This window comes from Carex rostrata, chromosome 32, assembly GCF_964058835.1.
Source record: "Carex rostrata chromosome 32, lpCarRost1.2, whole genome shotgun sequence".
Classification (NCBI taxonomy): domain Eukaryota; kingdom Viridiplantae; phylum Streptophyta; class Magnoliopsida; order Poales; family Cyperaceae; genus Carex; species Carex rostrata.
In genome coordinates this window covers 4,448,312-4,472,218 of record NC_135949.1, presented here as the reverse complement: position 1 = coordinate 4,472,218, position 23,907 = coordinate 4,448,312, and the positions used below count along the sequence as shown (strand labels likewise).

The following is a 23,907-nucleotide window of genomic DNA, read 5'->3' as shown; positions in this document are numbered from 1 at the left end:
TTTCGTTATCCGATAATATTAATGGGTAAGGGTAGGGTAGGGTAAGATCAATTTTTAATGGGTATGGGTAGGGTATGGGTAAGGTCAATTTTAATAGGTATGGGTATGAAAATGTTTCCACCTGATCCGTACCGTACCCATTGACACCCCTACACACAAAAACTGAGATATCTCAGAGGATACGCACTTAGCATTTTGCTATGCAATTTCAGCGGCACAACAGTCTGGATTTTCTGAGGCAATTCTGAAATGCACCTTACACATCTAGGCCCTGTTCGACGGCCTGCTAAGGAATGAGAATGGGAATGGGAATCAATAATTTTGAACTAATTTTTACTGTTCATCATGGGAAAAATAACTTGGCTCTGAGTGAATTTTTTTTCCCACGATGAATAGTAAGCTGCCGAACAGGGCCCTAGTGTTGTATTTAATTCGAAAGTATGTTCAATTATTTTGGACCAAAATTAGCGGAGACCATATTTTTCATATTTTTCATATGATTATATATGTCATATATATTTTGAGTACGAGATTATCTATTTTACATATTTAGGATTTATATTGTTGTGTCTTCATTGTTTAAATGTTCTTCAGTCATAATTAAATTTGAACGTGAACTTAGTATATGATTATGTCAAAAAAAATTTGAGTGAGTCTATGGTACTATACATAGCACAGATTTGGTCCGTATAATGGATCAATATTTCCGTTTTCAAAGTCCAAAGAATCAATCTGGATAGTTCAATATGATCTCTATATGAATATGTACATGTAGATCAAATTTTATATTTTTTAGAAATATTTACTATATTCATAGATAGGTTGAAAATCACTTGATCTAAAAAGTTTAAACCATTCAAAATTAGTGATTTTATACCTATCTAAAAAAATAGTAAATAAAATTTAAAAAATTTTGAAATTTAATCTGCGAGTACATTTTTGTATGAATAACGTTTTGAATAGTTCAGATTGACTATTTGAACTTTGAAATTAAAGATATTGATCTATAGTACAGAACAATCCAATCCGCACCATGCATAGTACCATAGCCTCACTCATATACTTTCTGTATTCATTATTTAAGAATATTTTATGGAAAGATAAGTGTTGCATATCCAAAACAAAACCAAGCGGAAATGTCTTCTTGCAACCGCTTCCGTCTTTTCTTCCATCACCAGTCATTCCTGAATGGCAACCACATCTGAAACTTCCCTCTGTGCTGACATCTGAAACCACATCTAATACAGGGGTTCACATCTGTATACTGATCGACATTCATCAACATCTACACAACCAACAAAATATATACAGTAAGCTATCAGCTATCAGTTGTTTTATTACCAGATGGTCAAATGTTAGTAGATGGGTGAATTGAAAACTAGCATTTTCTGTCCACTTAAAACTACAGGTCCACAACGTGAGTACTACTACAAAGAAAAGCCAAAGTCAAGTCACTAGTTGCCTACAAGTCAAAGTCAATATTTCGTGGACTCCGGATTCTATATTTCAAATTCTCTATAACAAATCATATGAGCTATATCATTTCCAGAATCTGTGTCCTCTTAAAGTGTATTAACAAATGTAGAAAGTTCTTACGTACGTGGTTGTCTAACAATGACTATTTAATAAATTACACAATTATTTAACAAAATATCATATACAATATATTGCTATTTATGAAAATTGCAATTTATAAAGTCTACATGTTTGTGATAATGCAAAATGTAATACAATTTATACTTCTTCATCCAAATTTGGATAATGGTCATTTGTTTGTTTGTTATAAAGCCCACATGATATTTGAGAAACGACATACCTCACCCAGATCCAATTGGGTCCAAGTAAATGACATGAACTGTTGGTACCAGTGCTCCTTGAAAATGTGCCGCATTATTTCTATGAAAGTAAATCATGTTTCTGTTGGTACCAATTTCTACTAAAGTAATTTCAATAATCATCACTATATATATATATATAAACCAGTTACATAATAAAGTGAAGTAACTTTACATACTTTAAAGATGAATTGTTTCTAATTCTTTTGTTTTCATTTTGTAATGTCAAATACAAGGACATGGTACCAGACATATCCAATACCAGTACCTTCTATTTATATTAATTCATCCTAAAATCAAATACAACTGATTATATATTCATCTTCCAATTTTAAACACCCATTTTCTAACCAAACCTATGGGCTCAGATGCAAGTCATAAATTATAACATTCTTAATTTAATTAACTTGAGATGATTTCTTGCCTTTCCAAGATATGATCATGCCTCAGCCAGAGCAACATCTAATTGCATTGCTCAAATGATAGAATGTTGTTTACAGGTCAGAACCGGAAAAAACCGGATTTTGAAACAATTAATTTACTTGGAATGTCATAATCCAAGAATCTAAGAATCCAAGAATTGAACACTTACTCGAGCTTTGGCATCATCAGGGCTGAATGTAACAGTTCTCTGATAACACTTTGTGGCCCTCTATCTGTCGCCTGCCACCTGTTTGTAAACATGCCCCACAGAACGAAATACATGAGCATAATTGAGAAGATAGAGATGATAGGAACTAACGAGATAATAGTGACTGGAAAGGTTGGTTCGATCGGCGTCAAGATCTGGTCTCCGAGGGTATATCTCTCTCCTTAGTCCTTACCGTCAAGAGCACACCTCAACAGACTCCCCGACAATCTAACCTGACCGCGTCACTCCGGTCTCACTAGTCGTCGAGCTCAAGTTCTAATTATTCCGGTTTATTAGTACTTATTATTATAATCCCACCAAGTCAAACTAAAAATAGTTTTAACGGTTTAAATAGTTTATTTTCAATTCATTGGGTGTGCAGGTACTGGAGCTGGAGCCGATGGATCCGTGAAGGAAGCATTATTAGAACAAACCAGAGTTACAGGTAACAGGTTGATTGCTAAGTTAGTACTCGTTATGCGTAATAATTATCATTTTAATAATTTGATTTTTTCCATCTTGCAGAATTTACCAAATAATTTTTTTATAATCAAAATCATATTTTTAATTAAATTAGAAAATTTTATGTACATATCTCTTTGAAAATTTGAAATTATGTACCAAACTCATAAATTTACTCATTTTGTTGTCTTTTCTATTAAAGATCATTATAAAATACTTATTTTATCCTTTATTAAAAATTAAAAATAAAATTTAGCCTTTGTAAGGAAAACAATTAATAACAACCCGGGTAAAAAAATCATTCTTAATTATATTTTAATTTCTTACGTAAGTTTTCACTAAACAAGTTTGTTTGATTTATTAATAACAACATTTGCATTCACGTTTATTACTTTTTGATTTAATGCTTTTCTTAAAGGCTGTAGCCAGAATCTAAAAAATATAAAAAATAAAAAAACAAATTTTGGTATTGTTGTCGTTTATGAAATTTCAAAAAAAAAAAATTGGTATTTGATCTTTTTTAGCCTGTAAATGATTGGTGAGCGTATTTGATCGTTTTCATCTATTATGAGTAAGGTTGTATTTACCAAAAAAAATTTGTCTGTCTTTAAAATTTGAACATAAAAAAGGGTTAATATTTTATATATCTCTTCTCCTATATTATGTATGTTAATTTATGTTGAGTATCCTTATTCTGCAACGGCTGCGATTAATTGATCTAAATTCGAATTGAATCTGAACCCTCTAACAAAATAATCTGTTTGATCAAATATATTTATTTTAAATGTAGGAGTTTAAATTTAATTAAAAATATAACCGCTACTCTATACAATATCTAAGTCAGCGAAACATTTCTTTCCTCCGTTTTCCCCCTTACGCTCGAAAAGACGAAAGAAGTTTCGTCTCCGACCCCCCTGCGCAAAGAATTCGTATCCTCTCAGATATCTCAAACTTTGCGTGACTTTATGAAATATCCCAACCATTTAAATACGTTTGCACGAATCTCAAAGCATACATAATTCTGACCCCCTACATCACCCACGAATCTCAGAGGATACGCACTCCTGCGCAAGCCCGTCTCCCGATCCAAACCCTAGACCCCCGCCTCCCCTACCTCTCCTCTCTGCCTCTTCCTTGGCTCTTGCTCACCCCTCTCCCTGCGCTTTTGCTCGGATCGGGTCCGATCGATCCAGTCTCATCTTCTCTCGTTTTTCTTTCTCCTTGCATCTCCTCTCCTCTCCTCTCCTCTTTCTTTCTCCTCGCATGTCCTCTCCTCTCCTCTCCTCTTTCTCCTCGTTTTTCTTGCTCGGATCCAGTTTCTCCGAGGAGTTCGAGCGGACCTTTCTCAATCATATGCGCTGCTCCCACCGCTTCTCCCATATTGCAGCCACCGTCATCTACAAATTCAATATCAATGATAGGCATCATGTGCACATGAATTCCACAAAGTTAGTTACTACCATAATTTATTAATTAATAAATCTTTTTTTCCCCTGTTCTGTGTAGGTATGGTAATAAATTATAAGTGAAATCGTTTGAGAATGTTTCTAATTCTTTGATTTTTCTTGCTAAATACCAATCATTTACGCAATTGAAGTTTAAGTATTATCTGCTATATAAAGTATTTAAGTGATGGGAGCCGAGTCGAGCAATATTATATATGTTGCTCAACAAAAATTGAACTCATCTTTATTTATTTTATTTTTTTTCTCAACCAAACTTGTGGCAAATTCTATCATTGTTCATGTGCATCATATAAATATAGATTATGTCACATTTTAGAAAGTCAGATTACAAAATTACCAATTATTTTTTTCAGTTGTCAAGGTAATGGATTGCCATCTGTAGTAGATACCCTCTTTGAGATGTTACTTCAAGAATATCATATATGGCGCTGTTCAGCATCAGCCTCAAAATTTCTCATACCTAAGCCTGTTTTTGTCACTGATTTAAATAACTATTTTATTTGGTGCAGGCCACACAACAACTGCAGAGTAAGAATACATCGGGTCAACAGATTACTCACAGTCCGATGGACATAATATTGGTGGGGGCCGCAATGGACATTTACCAGAGTCTGATGAAGAACCTTGACACTGAGGGGCGCTACTACTTGGTCAATGCCATTTGTAACCAACTGCGCTATCCCAACAATCACACTCTTTACTTCTCTTTCGTACTTCTCTCTCTCTGGGCTGAAGCAAGCAGTGTAAGTCTTCTTCATATTTTAGTTGTTCCATTTCCGGTTCACTATTATTTATTCTTTTTGACAAAAGTTTTATTATGATATCACCTACCTACCTACCTAAGAAAAGAGATAGACAGATAAAAAAAACACTATCTTTAAACATGTTGACAAACATAAGGAAGAACCTGAGAATTTGGTTGTAGAGAAACATATTCTTTTTGGCAGCATGATGTGATGTTTTTGTGTGTTGTATGTTTAACTTCCATACAAGAATTTGTAGTAATACAGATGAAATTGCCCCTGTAATATCAAACCAATGGTTTCTAATTTAACAAATATGGATAATATTCCTTGTTGTCGTCATACAAAGATTTGATTCAAGAACAGATAACAAGGGTGTTGTTGGAATGTCAGATAGTTAGTTGGCCTTACCCCTGGGGACTTATCATCACCTTCATGGAGATAACCATGTTTTTCTTACTTCCATAATTAAGCATTCACAAAATTGTTTTTCCTGGAATATCTGTTCCAGCTACTCTGTAGTTTTAACCATGGTTAATGTATCAGAGGAGTCCTTTCTGAGAATATCTAGGTAGTATTTTATATGTATACCTTTCAAAAAAAATATTTTGTGGTTTATTTGTTTCAATACGTTGGATTTTGTTAGTATTTGAAAGCAATTAATTTCCATTTTAGCTTAAAAACGTTATCCAAAGCTAAACTATTATAACCATGTACCAGTCTAGAGCAACATAATTGTTAGTATTTGATATATATTTCGGTGGAGGGAAGAGAAAACAAGAACACAATTTCTTTCTATTAACTCTTAAACAAATGTTCTTCTCTTACTTTGCAACTGAGATACAACTCTATTTATAGCCTTAGACATGACTCTTAAAATTCGTACAGTAATTAAAACAAAAACAGAATTCAAAACAACTCAAAACAGAAAAACGTGCAGTGCAGTAAATTCTGACTCTTTGGTACTAAAACTGCCATAACTTATTATAGGGAACTCCAAATGACTTGAGACTTGAACCATCAGAAACTAGACTTAAAAACACACGAAATAGACTCTTCATTTGCTCAGAATGATCTAGAATTGCCTCTTCAATTCCTCATTTAAAACTGCCTTAAAATCTGTTCACTGTGCAGTCACGAATTTAATGACAAATTAAGTTTATTCACCAACACCCCTCCTTAAACTTAATTCTCTTCTGTCCTTCATGCCAAGTAGATTTCTCATTTTCTCAAAAAGTCTTGTTGACAGTGGCTTTGTAAAGATGTCAGCTGCTTGGTCTTCACTTTTCACATGCACCAGTTCTATCTCTTTTTCCTTCACGTGCTCTCGGATGAAATGGAACTTCAGGTCAATATGCTTACTCCTTTCATGATGGACAGGATTCTTTGCCAATTCAATTGCTGATCTACTATCCAAATAAATTTGTGTGGCCTTCTCTTGAGCAAAATTTAGCTCCTTCAGCAATCTTCTCAACCAAATCACATGACACACACAACCTCCTGCTGCCACATACTCCGCTTCGCACGTAGAGAGTGTTACGACTGGTTGTTTCTTTGATAGCCAAGTGAATGCCGTGTCCCCCAAAAAGAACACATATCCCGATGTACTCTTTCGATCATCCACATCACCGCACCAATCGCTATCGGAATATCCTACTAGCATGAAATCTTCGGCTTTTGTGTAGAATAACCCAAAGGATTCAGTTCCCCGAATATACCGCAAAATTCTCTTTACTGCTTTCAAATGCGTGTAGACCGGCTCCTCCATGAATCTACTTACAACACCAACGCTATAAGAAATGTCCGGCCTTGTGCATGTGAGATAACGAAGACTCCCAACTAGGCTTCGGTACTTGGTCGCATCTACTCGTTCTCCACCATCAAACTTAGAAAGTTTCGCCCCGGGTTCCATTGGTGTCAATACCGGGTTGCAATCCTCCATTTTGTTTCTTTTTAGAATTTCTTTTGCATATGTTTCTTGTGACACAAAAATCCCAGTATTTTCTTGTCTAACCTCCAGACCAAGAAAGTACTTCATCAAACCCAAGTCTGTCATTTCGAACTCCCGAGTCATAGCCTCTTTAAAATCTTTTATCATCTCCTCATTATTCCCCATGAATATAAGATCATCAACATAAAGAGCTACAAACAACAAGTTACCTTTTTCTTTCTTCACGTACAATGCATGCTCGTATGGGCATTGAGTAAACCCGTTCTTCTTGAAGTAAGTGTCGATGCGGGTATTCCAAGCTCGAGGTGCTTGCTTCAGTCCATAAAGTGCCTTCTTCAATTTCAGTACCTTCTTTTCTTCCCAAATTTTCATGTACCCGGGTGGTTGCTCTACATACACCTCTTCTTCTAGCACACCATTCAAAAATGCTGACTTGACATCCATTTGAAAAATTTTCCATTTGAATTGAGCTGCTTGAGCAATGAGAAGGCGAATCGTCTCCATTCTTGTAACCGGGGCAAAGACTTCATCATAGTCTATCCCCGCCTTTTGTCGATAGCCCTTTGCAACTAGCCTTGCCTTGTACCGCTCTATCTCGCCTTGAGCATTCATCTTCTTTTTGTATACCCATTTTACTCCTATGGGCTGACTTCCTTTTGGCAATTCAACCAGCTCCCAAGTTTGGTTTCGCTCAATTGCTTTTATTTCTTCATCCATGGCTGCTTGCCACTTCTCATTCCGTACCGCTTCTTCAAATGTAATTATTTCGGCATCCGCCAAAAGACAAATTAAATGTACCTCACTTGTTGAGTCGTACAAATCTTGCATGCTTCGCATCCTTGGTTGTCTTGGCTCATCTTCATCATCGATTGTTGGTGAATTTGCCGGTGTGTTTGTTGGTGTAGTGATTGCACCGGTAGATGCTTCTCCTTTCTCGAATATCACCTCCGTTGATTTTTCCCAATCCCACGAACTTGACTCGTTTACATGCACATCTCGGCTGACCACTACTTTCTTCTCTATTGGATCAAACAACTTGAAACCTTTTGTCTTTTCATCATAGCCGATAAAGATATATCTTTTGCTTTTGTCATCGAGCTTGATCCTTCTTTGATCCGGTACATGCGCATAGGCCACACTACCGAACACTTTGAAATGCGATACGGTCGGTTTTCGTCCACTCCAAGCTTCTTGTGGTGTTTGGTCCACCAATTTTGCATGTGGGCACCGATTTTGAACATACACGGCGCATTGCACTGCTTCTGCCCAGAAATCTTTAGGCATGTCTTTGCTTTTCAACATCGACCGAACCATATCAAGAATAGTCCGATTTTTCCTCTCGGCCACACCGTTTTGTTGAGGTGAGTAGGGTGCGGTTAAAAACCTCTTGATTCCTTGTTCCTCGCAATATTTCGTAAAGGCAGCTGACATGTACTCCCCGCCTCTATCTGACCGTAAAGCCTTGATATAATGCCCGGTTGTCTTCTCTACTAACATCTTGAATTTCTTGAACACCTCGAATGCCTCAGATTTCTCTTTCAAAAAATAAACCCAAGTTTTCCTTGTGTAATCATCAATAAAAGTGATAAAATACCTCTTCTCACTGAATGACTTTGGTGTGATAGGACCGCATATGTCGGTGTGTATCAAATCGAGAGACCTCCTTGCACGATATTCTGCCTTTTTTTGAAAAATATTCCTCGCTTGTTTGCCGAGTACACATCCCTCGCAAAATTTCTTGATGTAATCCATATCGGGTAGCCCGTGTACCATATCCTTCTTTGCTAACTCTTTTAGGCCACCGTAATGCAAGTGTCCGAATCGTAAGTGCCACAACAAGGCTTTATCCTCCATGTTGACTTGCAAACATCTTTCTCGCACATTTCTCAAGTTAAGTTTGAACATTCGATTCTTGGCCATCTCCACACGTGCAAGCAACTGACTTTTTTTGTCCTTCAAGTGCAACATTCGGTCTTTCATGAAAACTGAATATCCCTTCTCCAATAATTGCCCCATGCTAAGGATATTACTCTTCAAATCGGGCACATAATAAACATCCTCAATCGAGCCTTCTTTACCATCTTTTTGAGAAAAAGATATTTTACCTCGGCCCTTTACTTGAACCTTCGATGCATCTCCAAATGACACGTGCCCATCCTCTATCTCTTGCATCTCCACAAAGAGGTGTTTGTGCCCGCACATATGATTACTAGCGCCAGTATCAAGATACCACACCGTGTCGCTGTCAGGAACGGTATTTTTGTAGGCCATCATGAGAACACCATCTTCTCTTGTCTCCTCTTCCGCGACTAGATTCGCGTTTTCTTCTACCTTTTTCTCGGAATAGCACTCCTTTGCATAGTGCCCATGCTTGCCGCAATTATAGCACTCGACATTTGATTTGCACTCTTTTGCGTAGTGCCCATGCTTGCCACAGTTGTAGCACTCAACATTTGAATGATTTGACCGGCCACCTCTCCCACGACCACGTCCTCTACCTCGCCAATTTTGTTGGCTTGACTGCCCCTTCTCCTCATAGTATCCACCTTGACCGCGACCTCCACCGCCGCGACCATTGCTGCGACCTCCACGGTCGCGCCCTCTACCTCGAAAGTTTTGAGTATAGAGTACCTTTTCGTCTTTGATAGACACCTTGGCTTGCATTGCTTCCTCAAGCGACTCATTCTTCTTTTTCTTCTTGCGTTGCTCATGTGCCTCTAGTGACCCAGCGAGATCGTCTATGGTTAGCTCCTCCAGGTCCTTCGACTCTTCAATAGCGCATACGACATTCTCGAAATCATCAGTTAGTGACCGCAAAATTTTCTCCACAACTCTCGAGTCCTTTAGAGTTTCACCGTTGCACTTGAGCTGATTTACCACAGTTTGCACACGCGTGATGTAGTCGGATACACCTTCCGACTCCTTCATCTTCATACCCTCCAACTCGCCGCGTAGAGTTTGGAGTCTTACTTGCTTTACTCGGTCAGCCCCCTTGAATACTTTTTGCAACGTATCCCATGCTTCCTTGCCAGTTGTCGCGCTCGCTATCTTTTCAAAGTCCGACTCGTCAACCGCTTGAAACAGCATGTATAGCGCTGTCTTGTCCTTCATTCGTGTATTTTTCAATGTCTTGATTTCATTTACTGTCATATCTTCTGTATTCTCTAGTTCGGTGAAACCGTTCTCGACTACTTCCCATGCATCTTGGGCCCCGAGTAGTGCTCGCATTTGAATGCTCCAGTTGTTGTAGTTGGCTTTCGTCAGTCGTGGTAGTGGCATACCCGACATTTTCCCGTAATTTGCCATTGGCTCTGATACCAATTTGTTAGTATTTGATATATATTTCGGTGGAGGGAAGAGAAAACAAGAACACAATTTCTTTCTATTAACTCTTAAACAAATGTTCTTCTCTTACTTTGCAACTGAGATACAACTCTATTTATAGCCTTAGACATGACTCTTAAAATTCGTACAGTAATTAAAACAAAAACAGAATTCAAAACAACTCAAAACAGAAAAACGTGCAGTGCAGTAAATTCTGACTCTTTGGTACTAAAACTGCCATAACTTATTATAGGGAACTCTAAATGACTTGAGACTTGAACCATCAGAAACTAGACTTAAAAACACACGAAATAGACTCTTCATTTGCTCAGAATGATCTATAATTGCCTCTTCAATTCCTCATTTAAAACTGCCTTAAAATCTGTTCACTGTGCAGTCACGAATTTAATGACAAATTAAGTTTATTCACCAACAATAATGATGCATAGATATTATTAAATGTTTTTAGAACAAATTTTAGCGTGTTAGCTTCCTGATATTGTTTCCAAATATATGATCTGTTTCAGTTCTCTCTTTTTATTATTATTTTCCTTTTTCGTGTGAAAAATTGATTAATGAATACGTTTGTATTTTTGGTAGTAAAGTCATATATTAGTGACATTTTCCTTTAGAATAGTATAATAAGTCATCAGAGATGTGTTTGTGTGTGTTGTTTTAACATGCATTGCCCTAAATTTGTGATACATTGTCTCAAATATATCCAGAAAAGTTTGAAGTCTAATAATTTCCATTTATGTTTTGTTTCGCTTTTAGTTCTGAGGCAAGACCAAGAAAGAATGGGATAGTAGAAGGCACCAGTTGCTGATTAGGAAGTTGCTTAGAAAGCTGTAGATAAGGTCAGTGACTCTTGTTCATGACATGTGAGATATAAATAGATTTAGTCCAGAATACGTTTAATACACAAAAAAGAAATTGTGTTCAAGTTTGTGCAGAAACTTTTCTAGACAGAAAAAAGAAGTAATTTTCTCTAAAATAGATTGTGTGATTGGTCTCAGTTCATTATAAGATTGTGTGATTTGTCTCAGTTCATTATAGCATGCATGCCAGATTTATCCTTTGCATAAATGACGAACAAAGAAGAAGAAATATCCTATTTCAAGAAGAAAAATTTTAATGCCTCTCTTAGTAATTTTCTCTATATTTTGTGTTTTCTTGCAAAGGTGTTGCTAAGAGATCCGACCAAAGAGAATGTGGTACCAGTGGTGGAGGAGCTGAGGAGAAGATTACTACATTATGTTGTGCAAAATGATGCAGATGCATCTGAAGAACATGGTTAGTGGTTACAATTGCATTTACGCCATCATAGTACTAGTTCCGAAAAATTGTATCATTGCCACTGACTACAATTTTTCGTAATGGTTAGTGGTTACAATTACATTTACGCCATCTGAAGATTACCTTTTTCTTGCATTTATATAAGTGAAATATGTGTACCACAGTACAAAATTATCGGATTTTCTTACCTTTTTTCAAGTAATGTTGCAAGTTGTTCCCATCTATTAATAGGCTCTAGAGCGCTTTATTTTTCTTGTTTCAGAGAGTTGGGACTAAATTATTCATTGATTACAAGTGTACCGGATGCGCTTTTTTCTTTCTTTCACGTGGATGTGCCTGTGTTGCTTTTTTGCTTAGTGACGTCAGGCCCAAGAGGACACATATTAGTATTTTGGGCCAACCAATGCAATTCTATTTGATTTAATAAATTTTTGGGCCAAACTTCAAAATACCCCACTAATAATTTTGAGTGTTTTTCACATAAAGCTAACAGAGCACTTCACTCAAATAAAATACTTCAAGGATTTTGTATAATTTTCACATTTACACGCTTATATATTTTTGTATTTTCTATTATATCTATAATATTATGAGATATTATGTTATATTTTATTTTATCACTCTTTTTAATCCACATATATAAATCCGCATAAAAATCCGCATATGCGGCTGTATACCGTATATGCGGTATGCGGTGGCCTTCCGCATATCGCATAGAAACCGCATTTTATAACATTGGTTTGGAATTTGCAAAAATCTGTATTAGTTTTTTTAAGAGGATAGTAACTCTCATTTGTTTATTTTCTGCTCCATCACAAAAGTTTTGACTTGCATGAATTTTGGTGAATTTATTTCTATGCAAGTGTATGTGTTGCTGTTTCGCCAACAATTGGTTTGTTGTTCCCGACTAAGTACTCCACTCATCCTCTGCATTTAACTTTTAAGTGAACGTGCATTATTCGCTTGAATCAAAGCGTGGTTGTATATGTATATATATAATATATCCCCGTTGCAAAACACATTTTAATAAATACTAAAAAATTTCAAAAAAATGTAAAATTTAGTTGCTAAGTACATTTTAATATGGAGATTATGTTGAACGGTTCAAATTGTATGTTTGGATTTTAAAATTGCAAAAATAACTTATAAAAATATGATGTAAAGATGTGTCATTATTTTTAAAATAGTGTAATTAGATATCTAATAAAATAGTGTAATTAGATATCTATATATATATTCATATTCAAAGAGACTAAAAGAAATGAAAAAGATGTAATAAAAAACGTACCTTGTGGCATCAAAAAAATAATTATTATTAGTTCCCGCTTGAGCATAGCAACAAGTTTGGGATTTAAGAAAATTATCTACATAATTTGAAAATAATTAATTTTTATAATTTGGAAAAATGTAATAAATTTTGAAGTTCTAACTTTTTTTTTCAAATTATGCGAAAAAATTAAGGATGGCTATATGGAATTTGTTTAATTTGTTTGTTTGTCTAATAAAAATACTTGAAGCTAATAATTCATATATTTGCGAATTTTGTCACTATGCTCATGAGTAAATCGTGAGCTCACACAACAAAAACAGGAGTAGTATTCGCGACCGATACTGTCGGTATACCGTCGTGAATATTACCATCACTAATAGAATAAACACTTTTATAACGGTATACCCTCGCAGATAGTCACTTTTATCGTCGCGAATACTCTTCCATTCTTGTTGTGTCATGACCATTTTAGAATCAAAACACAAAAGCATAATAATGAAAAAGACTAAAAAAATAATAAAATAACAAAAAAGAATAAATATACCATTTGATTAAATGGAAACACAAAATCAACTCAAACATGAACTTTCCATGTAATCCCAACATACATTATAATTAACATACATTAAAACAAGAACATCAATAACAAGAGAAACCTATCACACATGCACAAATTAAGAAGAAAAGAAGGAATTAATCAAGCATTAAGAAGAAAAGAAGGAATTAATCAAGCATGAGGCTGAACGTAGTATTTCAATTACGAGAATTATCTATACCTTCAATAGCAACATGCTCTAGGTGACGAGGCTTTTTGAGGTTCGGGCATAGAACCACACGCAGAGTGGCAAGCAGTGACATACCCGTTGGTTTCACCTCCAAATTCTTCAAGTTCAACTTCTTAAGTTCCATGATCTGCAACCGTGGAAATCCATTTGCGGAACAAACCATTTGATCCCCTGTGTATACTCCATCTTGTAAGCTCAGAAATTTCAAGACTTTCAGTCTTTCTAGCCTCGGCATGGGGTCTTCCTTCAAATCAGATTTGGCTAGGGTGAGCTTTGTAAGGTTTGGTGGGAATTCAACATTATCTATGAACAGTTTTCGACAAATCATCCATTTTCCCTCTAATCTAATAGACATCACTGTCTTAAGGTTTGGAAAGGCTCTACAATCAACAAACTCGGGTGGTACCAAGTCCCCTGTAATCGCCATCGAGATGAGATGATCCATGCGACTCAAAAGGATAGAAATAGGTTTCCAGAATGGATTAGACTTGCAATCTGGACTGTTCGTATTTAAAAGTGCTAACTTTCTTAGGTTGATCAGGAAGTGCGGAAAATTTTCTATTTCTAGCCATGACTCAGGAACCCCAAATGTTTTCAGGATTTGTAGGTTTGGGATATTCGCTTTAGAGGGTGGGCCTTTGATTTCAGGACTTGGATTGACGTATACGTGACGAAGTGTTGAGATGTCCCATATGTATTCAGGTAGGGTTTCTATTGGTGTATCCCTAATATCCAAAGTTTGGAGCATATATACTTTCCCTATATAACTAGGAAGATCATATATCTTACTACCCCTCAAGCGTACATATACTAGCATACTGTCCTCGTCTACACAATCCCATAATACTGGGATTGGGGATTTATTCAACTCCAACACTCTCAGCCAGTTTGGAGATAGAGGAAGACCCCAATCACAATCAAAAGCTAAAAAGGAACGTAAAACCAAGGAATACTCCTCATCAGGCAATACATACTTGTTACCATGATGGATTGCTAAACGGGTGAAGGATTTTATGTTCTTTTTAGCATCTGGATTGGCAGCCAAAAACCCATCCCTCCAGGATACCTTGATGATCAATTCATGGATAGGTTGATGTACTCGGCAACATTTGATTGTGCCTAAGAGTGACCTCTTTGAAACTCTAACCCACAACCTACAATCAACAAGAAGAATAAACAAACATCAACAACATACGTATTTATAATAGAACAAAATTTCTACATGGACATGAAGACCTTTTCAACTGTAATAAAATAAGGAGTCAATTTGAAGACCTTTTCAACTGTAATAAAATAGAACAAAATTTCTACATGGATAAGTTGTTTTTTGGGTTAGTGTTGTATGTCGCTAAATTAGTTGGGAGATTGTAGAGTTAACATATTTCTGAATTTACTTAGGATTCATTATTATTGATGATATATTTGTGGTAACATGAAAAGGTTGTTAACCTAATGTTTCATATATAAATCATCCATTTACTATTGGAACGTCATTCATTCTACAAAGGGAAACCTTGAAAATAAAAATGAGCAATCCTGAGCAAAATATTTTTATTTTCAGAAAAAGAAATATATAACATATTTCCTATTTTATATAATAAATAAAATAATTCTTATCTAATATTAAAGATAGGTGCAAAGACTTGATGGAAGCTTTTCTAACGAATAGAGTTTATTAGGTTGTATACTAAAACTTTTTATCGAATAAGAGAAAGGGCTGCCCATCTATACCAAACAACGATGTACGTATATATACTAATTAATCAATGTTAATCACAATAACAATCAAATCATAGTTTTCAAACTATGGACCTAACAATTACCTGTACTTTATAAGAACAAATGTCAATTTTACAGATTATTGAGAATACCTTTGAACAAGTTGCTCCAAGTACTTGTATGCCGTCTCCTCTAAAGTCTCTCCTTCCTCTGGTGTAATAAATTCTTCAGCAATCCATATCTCAATTAGAGACCTTGCAGGAATCTCATAATCTATGGGGTAACATGCTAAATGAAGCAAGCACGCTTGGAGTGATAAAGATAAATCAGAAAAGCAGTAGGTAAATATGTGCCCCGGAAAATGGTTAGTAGGACCATTATCAGAGTCACCAAAATCAGAATCAGACTCTTTGATCTTTTCCATTTCCAGGCCCTCTAACAGTTTCGCCAGTGTGCTGTGATTGGGATTATTATCAGAGTCACCATAATCAGACTCTTTGATCTTGTCCAGATCATCTACGACTTTGGCCCATGTGTCGTAGTCCCTTGGTTTGGGTGAAATGAGAGTCCCGATAAGGAGAATAGCCAGAGGTTGTCCTTCACATGCTTCACAAATCAGTTCAGGGAGATTGTCCAACTCTATAGATAAATCTAACAAGAACCAGAGTATTTCAACAGGTTCCTTCATCTCACAAATAGCTGGAAACACTGTCATGAGGAAGAGTGCTCGGCACTTCTCCTTATTTGTTAAGCAGTATGAACTATCTGCTTTGTCAGGAAGCAAATCTTCAATTGCTTTTATGTCCTCAACAGAGTTCAGAACTGCATCCCTTTCTTTGAGCTCCAATACACCTTCTGTTTCTATGCTTTTGACCATACACTTCATATACTCAAAACATTGATTTCTATTAGTCCTCCATCCTGCCAATAAACTCTGTAACTTGGATCTCAATAAGTGCCTACTGGGAGAAAGTCGAATAATCTCCCTCATAGCATATCCTAGTTGACGAGATTTTACTCGCAGAAACTCAACATCACCCGGTAATTCATCGTGAAGGTTCTCCGAGGGGTTCCAATTTTTTCTAAAATATTTTTCTTCAGCGTAGCCATATCTAAACCACTTGAAAATCTCAGAATCCACATCAACAGGGAAATTGTCTGATAAAAGAACTCTGAGGGCAGGTTCAGATAGCATTGCTTGTACGAAAGGAAAGGCATCCATCTTTCTTTTAACTTTCTTCAAATCACACAGAAAATCCATCCCTCCCTCCCTACTTCCCTCAAATGCAATTCAACTGCAAGCTTCACCGAAAGTAACTGCAAAGCAAAAGACACATTTAAATATATTAATGCTATAAATGGTGCATGATTAAAATATGAAAATTTTGGAGTTGCTAAAATTTGTTAATTGCTACCAACTTGAAGACTGTTGAATCTTGAAACTCTAGAAAATCAGTGAGAGACGACATAGAAGTGAAACCAAAGTTACAGAATTTGTCAGCATGAGTCTGTATATTATTTTTCATATTTTGATATGTATAATTTGTTGCCGTAATTATGACTAGTAGGAAGTGATGCCGGCGTACTTTTCTAGAGTTGAGCTTTATTTCAATATATGTCTGCATGCCTAGAATTTAAAAATATTATTTACTTGTTCATTTCGATTCCAGTCTGTTTTCTAATTGTAAGATTATTATTAAATGTGGCATGTATATTTTAATCTTTTACTTATATATGGCAATGTCATGTAATTATTTTTTGTGAAACAATACATATAGATAACAAACCGAATTTTCTTATTCATAACTTTTTTTTTTTCGAAAATACAAACTTAACCACATAATTTCAAAATCCTAACATAACTACATATTTTCAAAATCTCGAATGATGATGATATAGCTGAAATTGCTGGCAGTAGCCTTGGTCCTCTACCGCTGGCATTGCCAACAGTACAATTTCCCTCCTACCGCTGACAATGCCAACGGTATGGGTTTTGTTTTTTTTTAAGTCTGTCTTTAGCACTGAGAGAGAGAGAGAGAGAGAAAATGACCTAATTATTTTGCATTGATGGTTTGTCGAAGTTTTTGTTATTAAACATCGATGCACGTCATAGGAGGGCTTGGTGACCCGGGCTACAACCCTAGAGCACCTAGCAAGCTGATGCAATCATAATTGCGAAAAAACGTTTTTAGGGCCTCAAAACTTATGTTGAATTTTCTAATTCTACAATCTGTTAATTACTCTTGAGGAAATTTTATATTATAAAAAGAAATATCTCTGGCAACGCCAACAGTAGTCGGGTAATGGTACTGCTACAGTTGTTAGCAGTACAAGACCAAGCCTACAACTGGCAATGCCATTGATACTCGTACATTAATTGAGAATTACATTGATACTCATGCATTAATTTTGCTGTAATTTAAAAACCTTATACTCATTGATATGTTTTCTAGCCACTTGACTTGATACTACCGAATTGAATTGAATTTTTATATAAAATTTGTTTAAATTATGAAAAATATTTTATTTTAACGATCATCAAATTGGTTGTCATTATTATGAAAATAATATAAATAGTTAGCAATATGACTTACTTTCTATGAAATTTTGTTATATTTTATCGAATATATGGACACAACTTTAAGATAATAGTCATACTTATTTAATCGTGTGTAGAATGAATAGAAATAATAGTACTAGCAAATTTGTTTTTATGTGAAGAAACTCAGAATCACCATTAATATAAAATAATATAAAAATGTCAGTAACGGGCAATACAATTGGATGCAGAATTATGAAGGAAGAAGAGAAACATGAGACGGGAGACCTTTTAAGTCGTGTGGCCCAAGGAAGAATTAAATATCCTGACAAATTAATGGGGGCCAGCAAGAGAATGACGCGGAATATTTGAAAGGCTTAATTATTAATAATTTAATACATTGGACCCACAGTGTGGTGAAACACAAAAGAGTAATGGAGATGATGTAGATATGAAAAATAGAGAATATCATATTATGTTAGTGTAAAACAAGCTCCTAACTAAAAAGTCAGATTTTCCTATCCAAATCGGCCGGGACCGATCCCGATCTCGATCCTGATACCGATATTTCCTACTATGATCAAGATCTTGCCTAGTGTGAGAGAAGGATTGCTCCATTCAAAGGAGCACAGGCCATCAAATATCCACAAGAAGCAGTTTAATTGGGATATCAGAGAAAAGGAAGGAACAAAATATGTTTAAAACTGATTTTTCTTTTTCTAAACTGTTGTCGGTTTTGTAATAAAACCAATAATAAATCGGGTTTGGACCAGTTCAGTTACATAAACAATATCTCCAAAGAACCAAACCGGACTAGATTCTGGGCCTGGTTATTTTCGGTTGAACTGTCCTGTCCGATCCAGTTTTAATAACACTTGTTAGGCTCATGACAATTTTGCTATTTCCTTATCTTTTCCAACCAGCTATTAATAGGCTGAGTATTGTAAGAATTGTTGGGCAATTAATGAAAAGTTCCATTGTTTCTATATATTCATCTTCTCCCTCTCTAATTCTTCCTAAACTGTTTAATTCTATCTTTTGTGAGCGATAACCAGGTGTGTGAAATTCAGCAAAGTACCAAATTCTTATATCGTCATTCTAAGTTTCTAACCAGGTGTGTAAAAGAAAAACAAAGGTGCTTTTATCAATTGTAAAGTAGACCAGAGCAAATCATGATGTACTCTTTTGTAATATAACAAAACCAAAAAATCAGTTTAAATTATAACCTACTTTTACAAAATTTGACTTAATTGTTTGAATGCTATTACTATTGGAATATCATTTGAGCAAATGATAAATAAATATACACCTACCAATCACCTATATTATAAGATTGAATGTAAATTTCTCGAAACATTGAGAATACCTTTGCACAAGTTGCAGTGTCTTTATAGTCTCTGCTTTCCCTGGTGTAACAAAATCTCACATTCAAATCAACTTCAAGCTCCACCAACTTACTGAACTGCAAAAGAAACATTTAAAAAATGCTATAAATGGTGCATAATTGAAATCTAAAAATTACGGAGTTGCTAATTCATGCCCCCCACAATGTAGGCTGAACTGCATAGGCTGGGCAGGAAATCAGTAAGAGCAGTAAAGTTAGACCCAGAGAAAAGAGAGAGAAGACACTCACCCAATACCTACCGGTGCAGTTTCAGGTTAATTAAGGACAGGAGGTAATTAGATCTGGTGGACTCAGTAGGAGAAGAGAGCGGAAGGAGCTGATAAGGAGAAATATTTTGAGTTTCTATTAAGCCACATCAACAATAAATTAAAAAAGAGAAATATTTTGAACCAATTATCTGGCCAGCATGGATTTATAAACAGTTTATTAATAACAAATTACGGTCAATATGAGATGACATATCATGTAAATAATTAATCAGAAACTGAGAAATATACCTTTCTTTTTTAGACTAACTAAAAAATTTCAACCACATTTTAGTATGTAAAATACAACTGATAAATGTTAATAATATTTTCCATTTTGCCCAAATTGTTCTATTAAATATTTTATTCTAACTATTATCAATTGTCATTTGACTAAATACAAGATGCAAGCCCTTGATATAGTTGAAGATTAAAACGTACGTAGCGTTAAGATCTACATATATAAATATTGTTACAAACAAGGCCATCTGCCTACAATGATCTAGACAGTTCACTATTCAGTCTTAAAATGATCTACACAAATCTTACTAATAGATAGAGTAACAAAAACAAGAGACACATTCTCTGGTATATGAAACTAACAAATCTCCCAACACAACTATATATTCATAACATCTAGTCAGCAAATATATATATATATATAGAAGAGGGATCCCACTCACACCCTTTCTTTGGTGCCACCGAATTACATCCTACATTTTTTAAAGTTTTCAAAGTGCAAACAGTTGATCCAAATCGTTCAATATGATGGATATATTAAAATGTGCTTGCAGATCAAATTTTGCATTTTTTTGATTTTTTTTTACGATTTATAAAGTATTTTACAAAATCGTTGTTTCAGACCATTGAATTTTTGTACCCATCTTAATAAACAGTAAAAAAAATAAAAAAAATGTAAAAGTTGATCTGCAAACAAATTTTAATATATTCATCGTGTTAAATAGTTTGGATCAACTGTTTGGACTTTGAAAATGTAGGGTACATGTAATCTGGTGTCATAAAAAAAGAGTGTAAGTGGATGTATATAACTTGTTGTGAAAACTTACCGATCGGACAAATAAAAATTAGCAATAAAAAATAAGATAGTAAGAATTATTAGAGATAAATACCAAAGAGGAGAGGACGATCGACTATCTTTGTCTTACGGCTCTTTCTCCAAGTGAATTCGAAAATTGTCAAGTGGACAAGCGAAGACTATCTTTGTCTTACGGCTCTTTCTACTACGCATTCGAAGTGTCTCTGTGTAGCAAACTGTATATATTGGACAATTATATATGTAGTGTCAGAAAAGATCCCTTACTTTTTTCTTTATTATACTTCATTTTCCTATAAATTTATACTCTATCTTTGGTTTAATATTGAAAAACCTTGGGTAGAACCTGATGACTTGAGTAAAGCAATTACACGTTGGTGAAAATCTAAATAAAAACATCGATAGTATTTTGAACCATTATATACATATATACATACACACACACTCACACATGTGTGTGTGTATATTTATAAGTAGAACTAGGGTGTTTTTACGCTCATCAAAGTCTTGATAAGCTTAACTAAAAGACATCAGATATACTTTAAACGACTAACTCAAATCATTGATACCGATCTACTTCACGAGTGATGTATTTACATGTCAAATTTATAAGTTTGAGAATTAATTTAGTGTAAAGTGAAGCATTCAAAGATGAACCATCATTTATTCTAGTGGCAAATGACAATCCTATGTTGGGAGATCGTGTGTTCAAAATTCAAATAAAAGGTTCTAGAAGGGAAATTATCCCTTTTGGTTTCTTGAATAAACACTATATCAATGTGATGTTCTAGGTGATAATCCCTGAGAAATCTATGTTTATCAGAAAGTCCATGGCCTCTAGCATTCCAAGTAAAGATATTAACCATAAAATCTAACTTGAACCCCCTGGTTGCACAGCCTGAATATCCACAATAATGTCTCCAAGGGCAGTTCAGAGGTTTTATGTGAGAGATAAGATCAGAAAGGGAGGAGGTAAATGTGTCAGTAAATGTTCTAGGTCTGTCAAACTTGTGTAAGCGAATTGTGCAAGAATGAATTGACCTGAAGTAGAGCCAACTTTTCCTATCTTAAATAGATACTAAAGATTGAAATTAAATTAGAAACCAAATAATCATTCAATCTTAAAATGATCTACACAAATTCAACCGAAATAAAATATTAGTAAATAACAGACTAATTACTATGTATCATCTCCAAAAATAGAGAAAAAACAAAATATATGCACAATATGGATATGAAACTAACAGATCCCCCAACACAACAATTCACAAAGTGATCGATCTAGTAAGCATATATACACAAATTGGAGGATCGATCCACTAAGATCTGGGTCATCCAATTATGATTTGGAGAAATAAGAATTAATATTAAATAAAATATTCTTATAATTAGATAGAAAAATATGCAGAGAGAAGTACCAAAGAGGAGAGGAGAGGACGAGTACTGTCTTCGTAACTTTTTTTTTTTTTTAAGAGCACAAGGATACACACAGGTAATGTAGTCAATCTTATATATTAACTGAATGTTCCTAACCTACTTCACAAGCAAAAGCTCTTATATATTAACTGAATGTCCCTAACCTACTTCACAAGCAAAGGCATTAATATATTCGAATGTAAAGCATGTAGAATTTGTATTGCTTGAAGATATATAGTACATATGGATTCTCTCTCAGCCTTTTTTTAACCTACTTCACAAGCAAAGGCATTAACATATTCAAAGGTAAAGCAAGTAGGATCATGTATTTCTTGAAGATATATAGTACATATGGATTCTCTCTCAGCCGTTTTCTCACTTCAATTAGACAATATGCATCTTAGTCAATGAAATACAAGAAAAGAACTAAGTCTCCTTATTCACACGTGTGTGTCCCGTCAATTTGAAAAATAATTAATACTCCTTGCTATTCGTAGGAGTTTATAGGTTATATATTTGGCTTGGGTACGGTTGAGATGCATCTTCACATTATGTGTATGCTTCAAATATCTGGATCCTTTTGCGAAATTTTGTAATGCTAGCTTGAATAATATACATGCAACCGACAAGACATCACAACTTCACTATTTAAATTTCTATTCCCCATTTTATTTTATATATTTAATATTTTCGTAACCTTAACTTCCAATGGATTCATATATGCAAATTTTAATTTGACAGGATTCGTCCCTAATCAATTATATGGTGTCTGAGTAGAAAAACCTATCTGTGCAGTTGCATTGGTTTCACTTAAATTGTACAATATTTTTATTGTAGAGAAATGTTTTGGTCCTCTAAGCCATCATATTCGAGAGCGTCCTAACTAGTTTAACAGAAAAAAAATTTCAATTTTATCCAATTTTCATTTCCAGTACTCATATTCAAGTTTTGAAGTTTTGTTTATAACATTTTACAATGTTACTCAAAAGTATTTAAACCTCTATATGCAAGTATTAAATTCTAAATCTGTGTAGTTTTAGCTTCTAACTACTTTCACCTTCAAGCTAAAAAAAGAATTATTAATTTTACCCACTATTTTTTTTCTCTTATCATTATCGTCCATTGTCCCAACAATCAGTGATAAATTTTACAAATTTAAAAATATGAAACGTTTTCTACTCGATTTTTTTTTCAAATGAGATTCAAGAAAAAAAAAATTTGAGTTATTTTAGATGTCATTTTTTTAAAAATAAAGTCCATGAGCACTTTAAATTTTAAACTTTTAAAACTCAGTCTACAACCATTTAAATCACTGATGTCACCATAATACTATGCTTAAGAATTTAAACCTCTGATGTTGATGATATAGTATCACGCATTTAAATCTCTGTATACAACCGTTAAAAGTAGTTGTGTCAAATATTTAAATAGTTTCCATTTCAGATTTAAAAGATTGTAGACTGAAGTATAAAACCTTGAGAATTTAAAGTTATCATGAGCTTTATTTTCAAAAAAAAAAATAAAAACAATGAATTGAAAAAAACTCAAAAGTATTTCTTCTTGGAACTCATTTAAAAAAGAAAATCAAATAAAAAATATTCATATTTTTAGATTTATAAAATTCATCACAAATCGTCGGAAAAATTGATGAGAATTATCATAGAAAAATAAAAAATAAAGTGAATAAAAGGAATATTTCTTTTGTTTGTTTGAAGAAAACTTACTTAGGAGTTAAAATTACACAAATTTAGAATTTTAATATTTGC

General features: G+C 34.5%; 1 protein-coding gene across 1 annotated transcript in view; it reads left to right on the top strand.

The window, feature by feature from the left end:
* LOC144548125 (uncharacterized) overlaps positions 1-11,764 on the top strand; it is an 80,164-nt gene extending 68,400 nt beyond the window's left edge. The window contains exons 3-5 of the mRNA XM_078296816.1: positions 4,904-5,137; positions 11,187-11,269; positions 11,594-11,764. Coding sequence (XP_078152942.1) covers positions 4,904-5,137; positions 11,187-11,192 — 240 coding nt within the window. The 3' untranslated portion in view covers positions 11,193-11,269; positions 11,594-11,764. The remainder of the gene's footprint in view (positions 1-4,903; positions 5,138-11,186; positions 11,270-11,593) is intronic.
* The last annotated feature ends 12,143 nt before the right edge of the window (positions 11,765-23,907 follow it).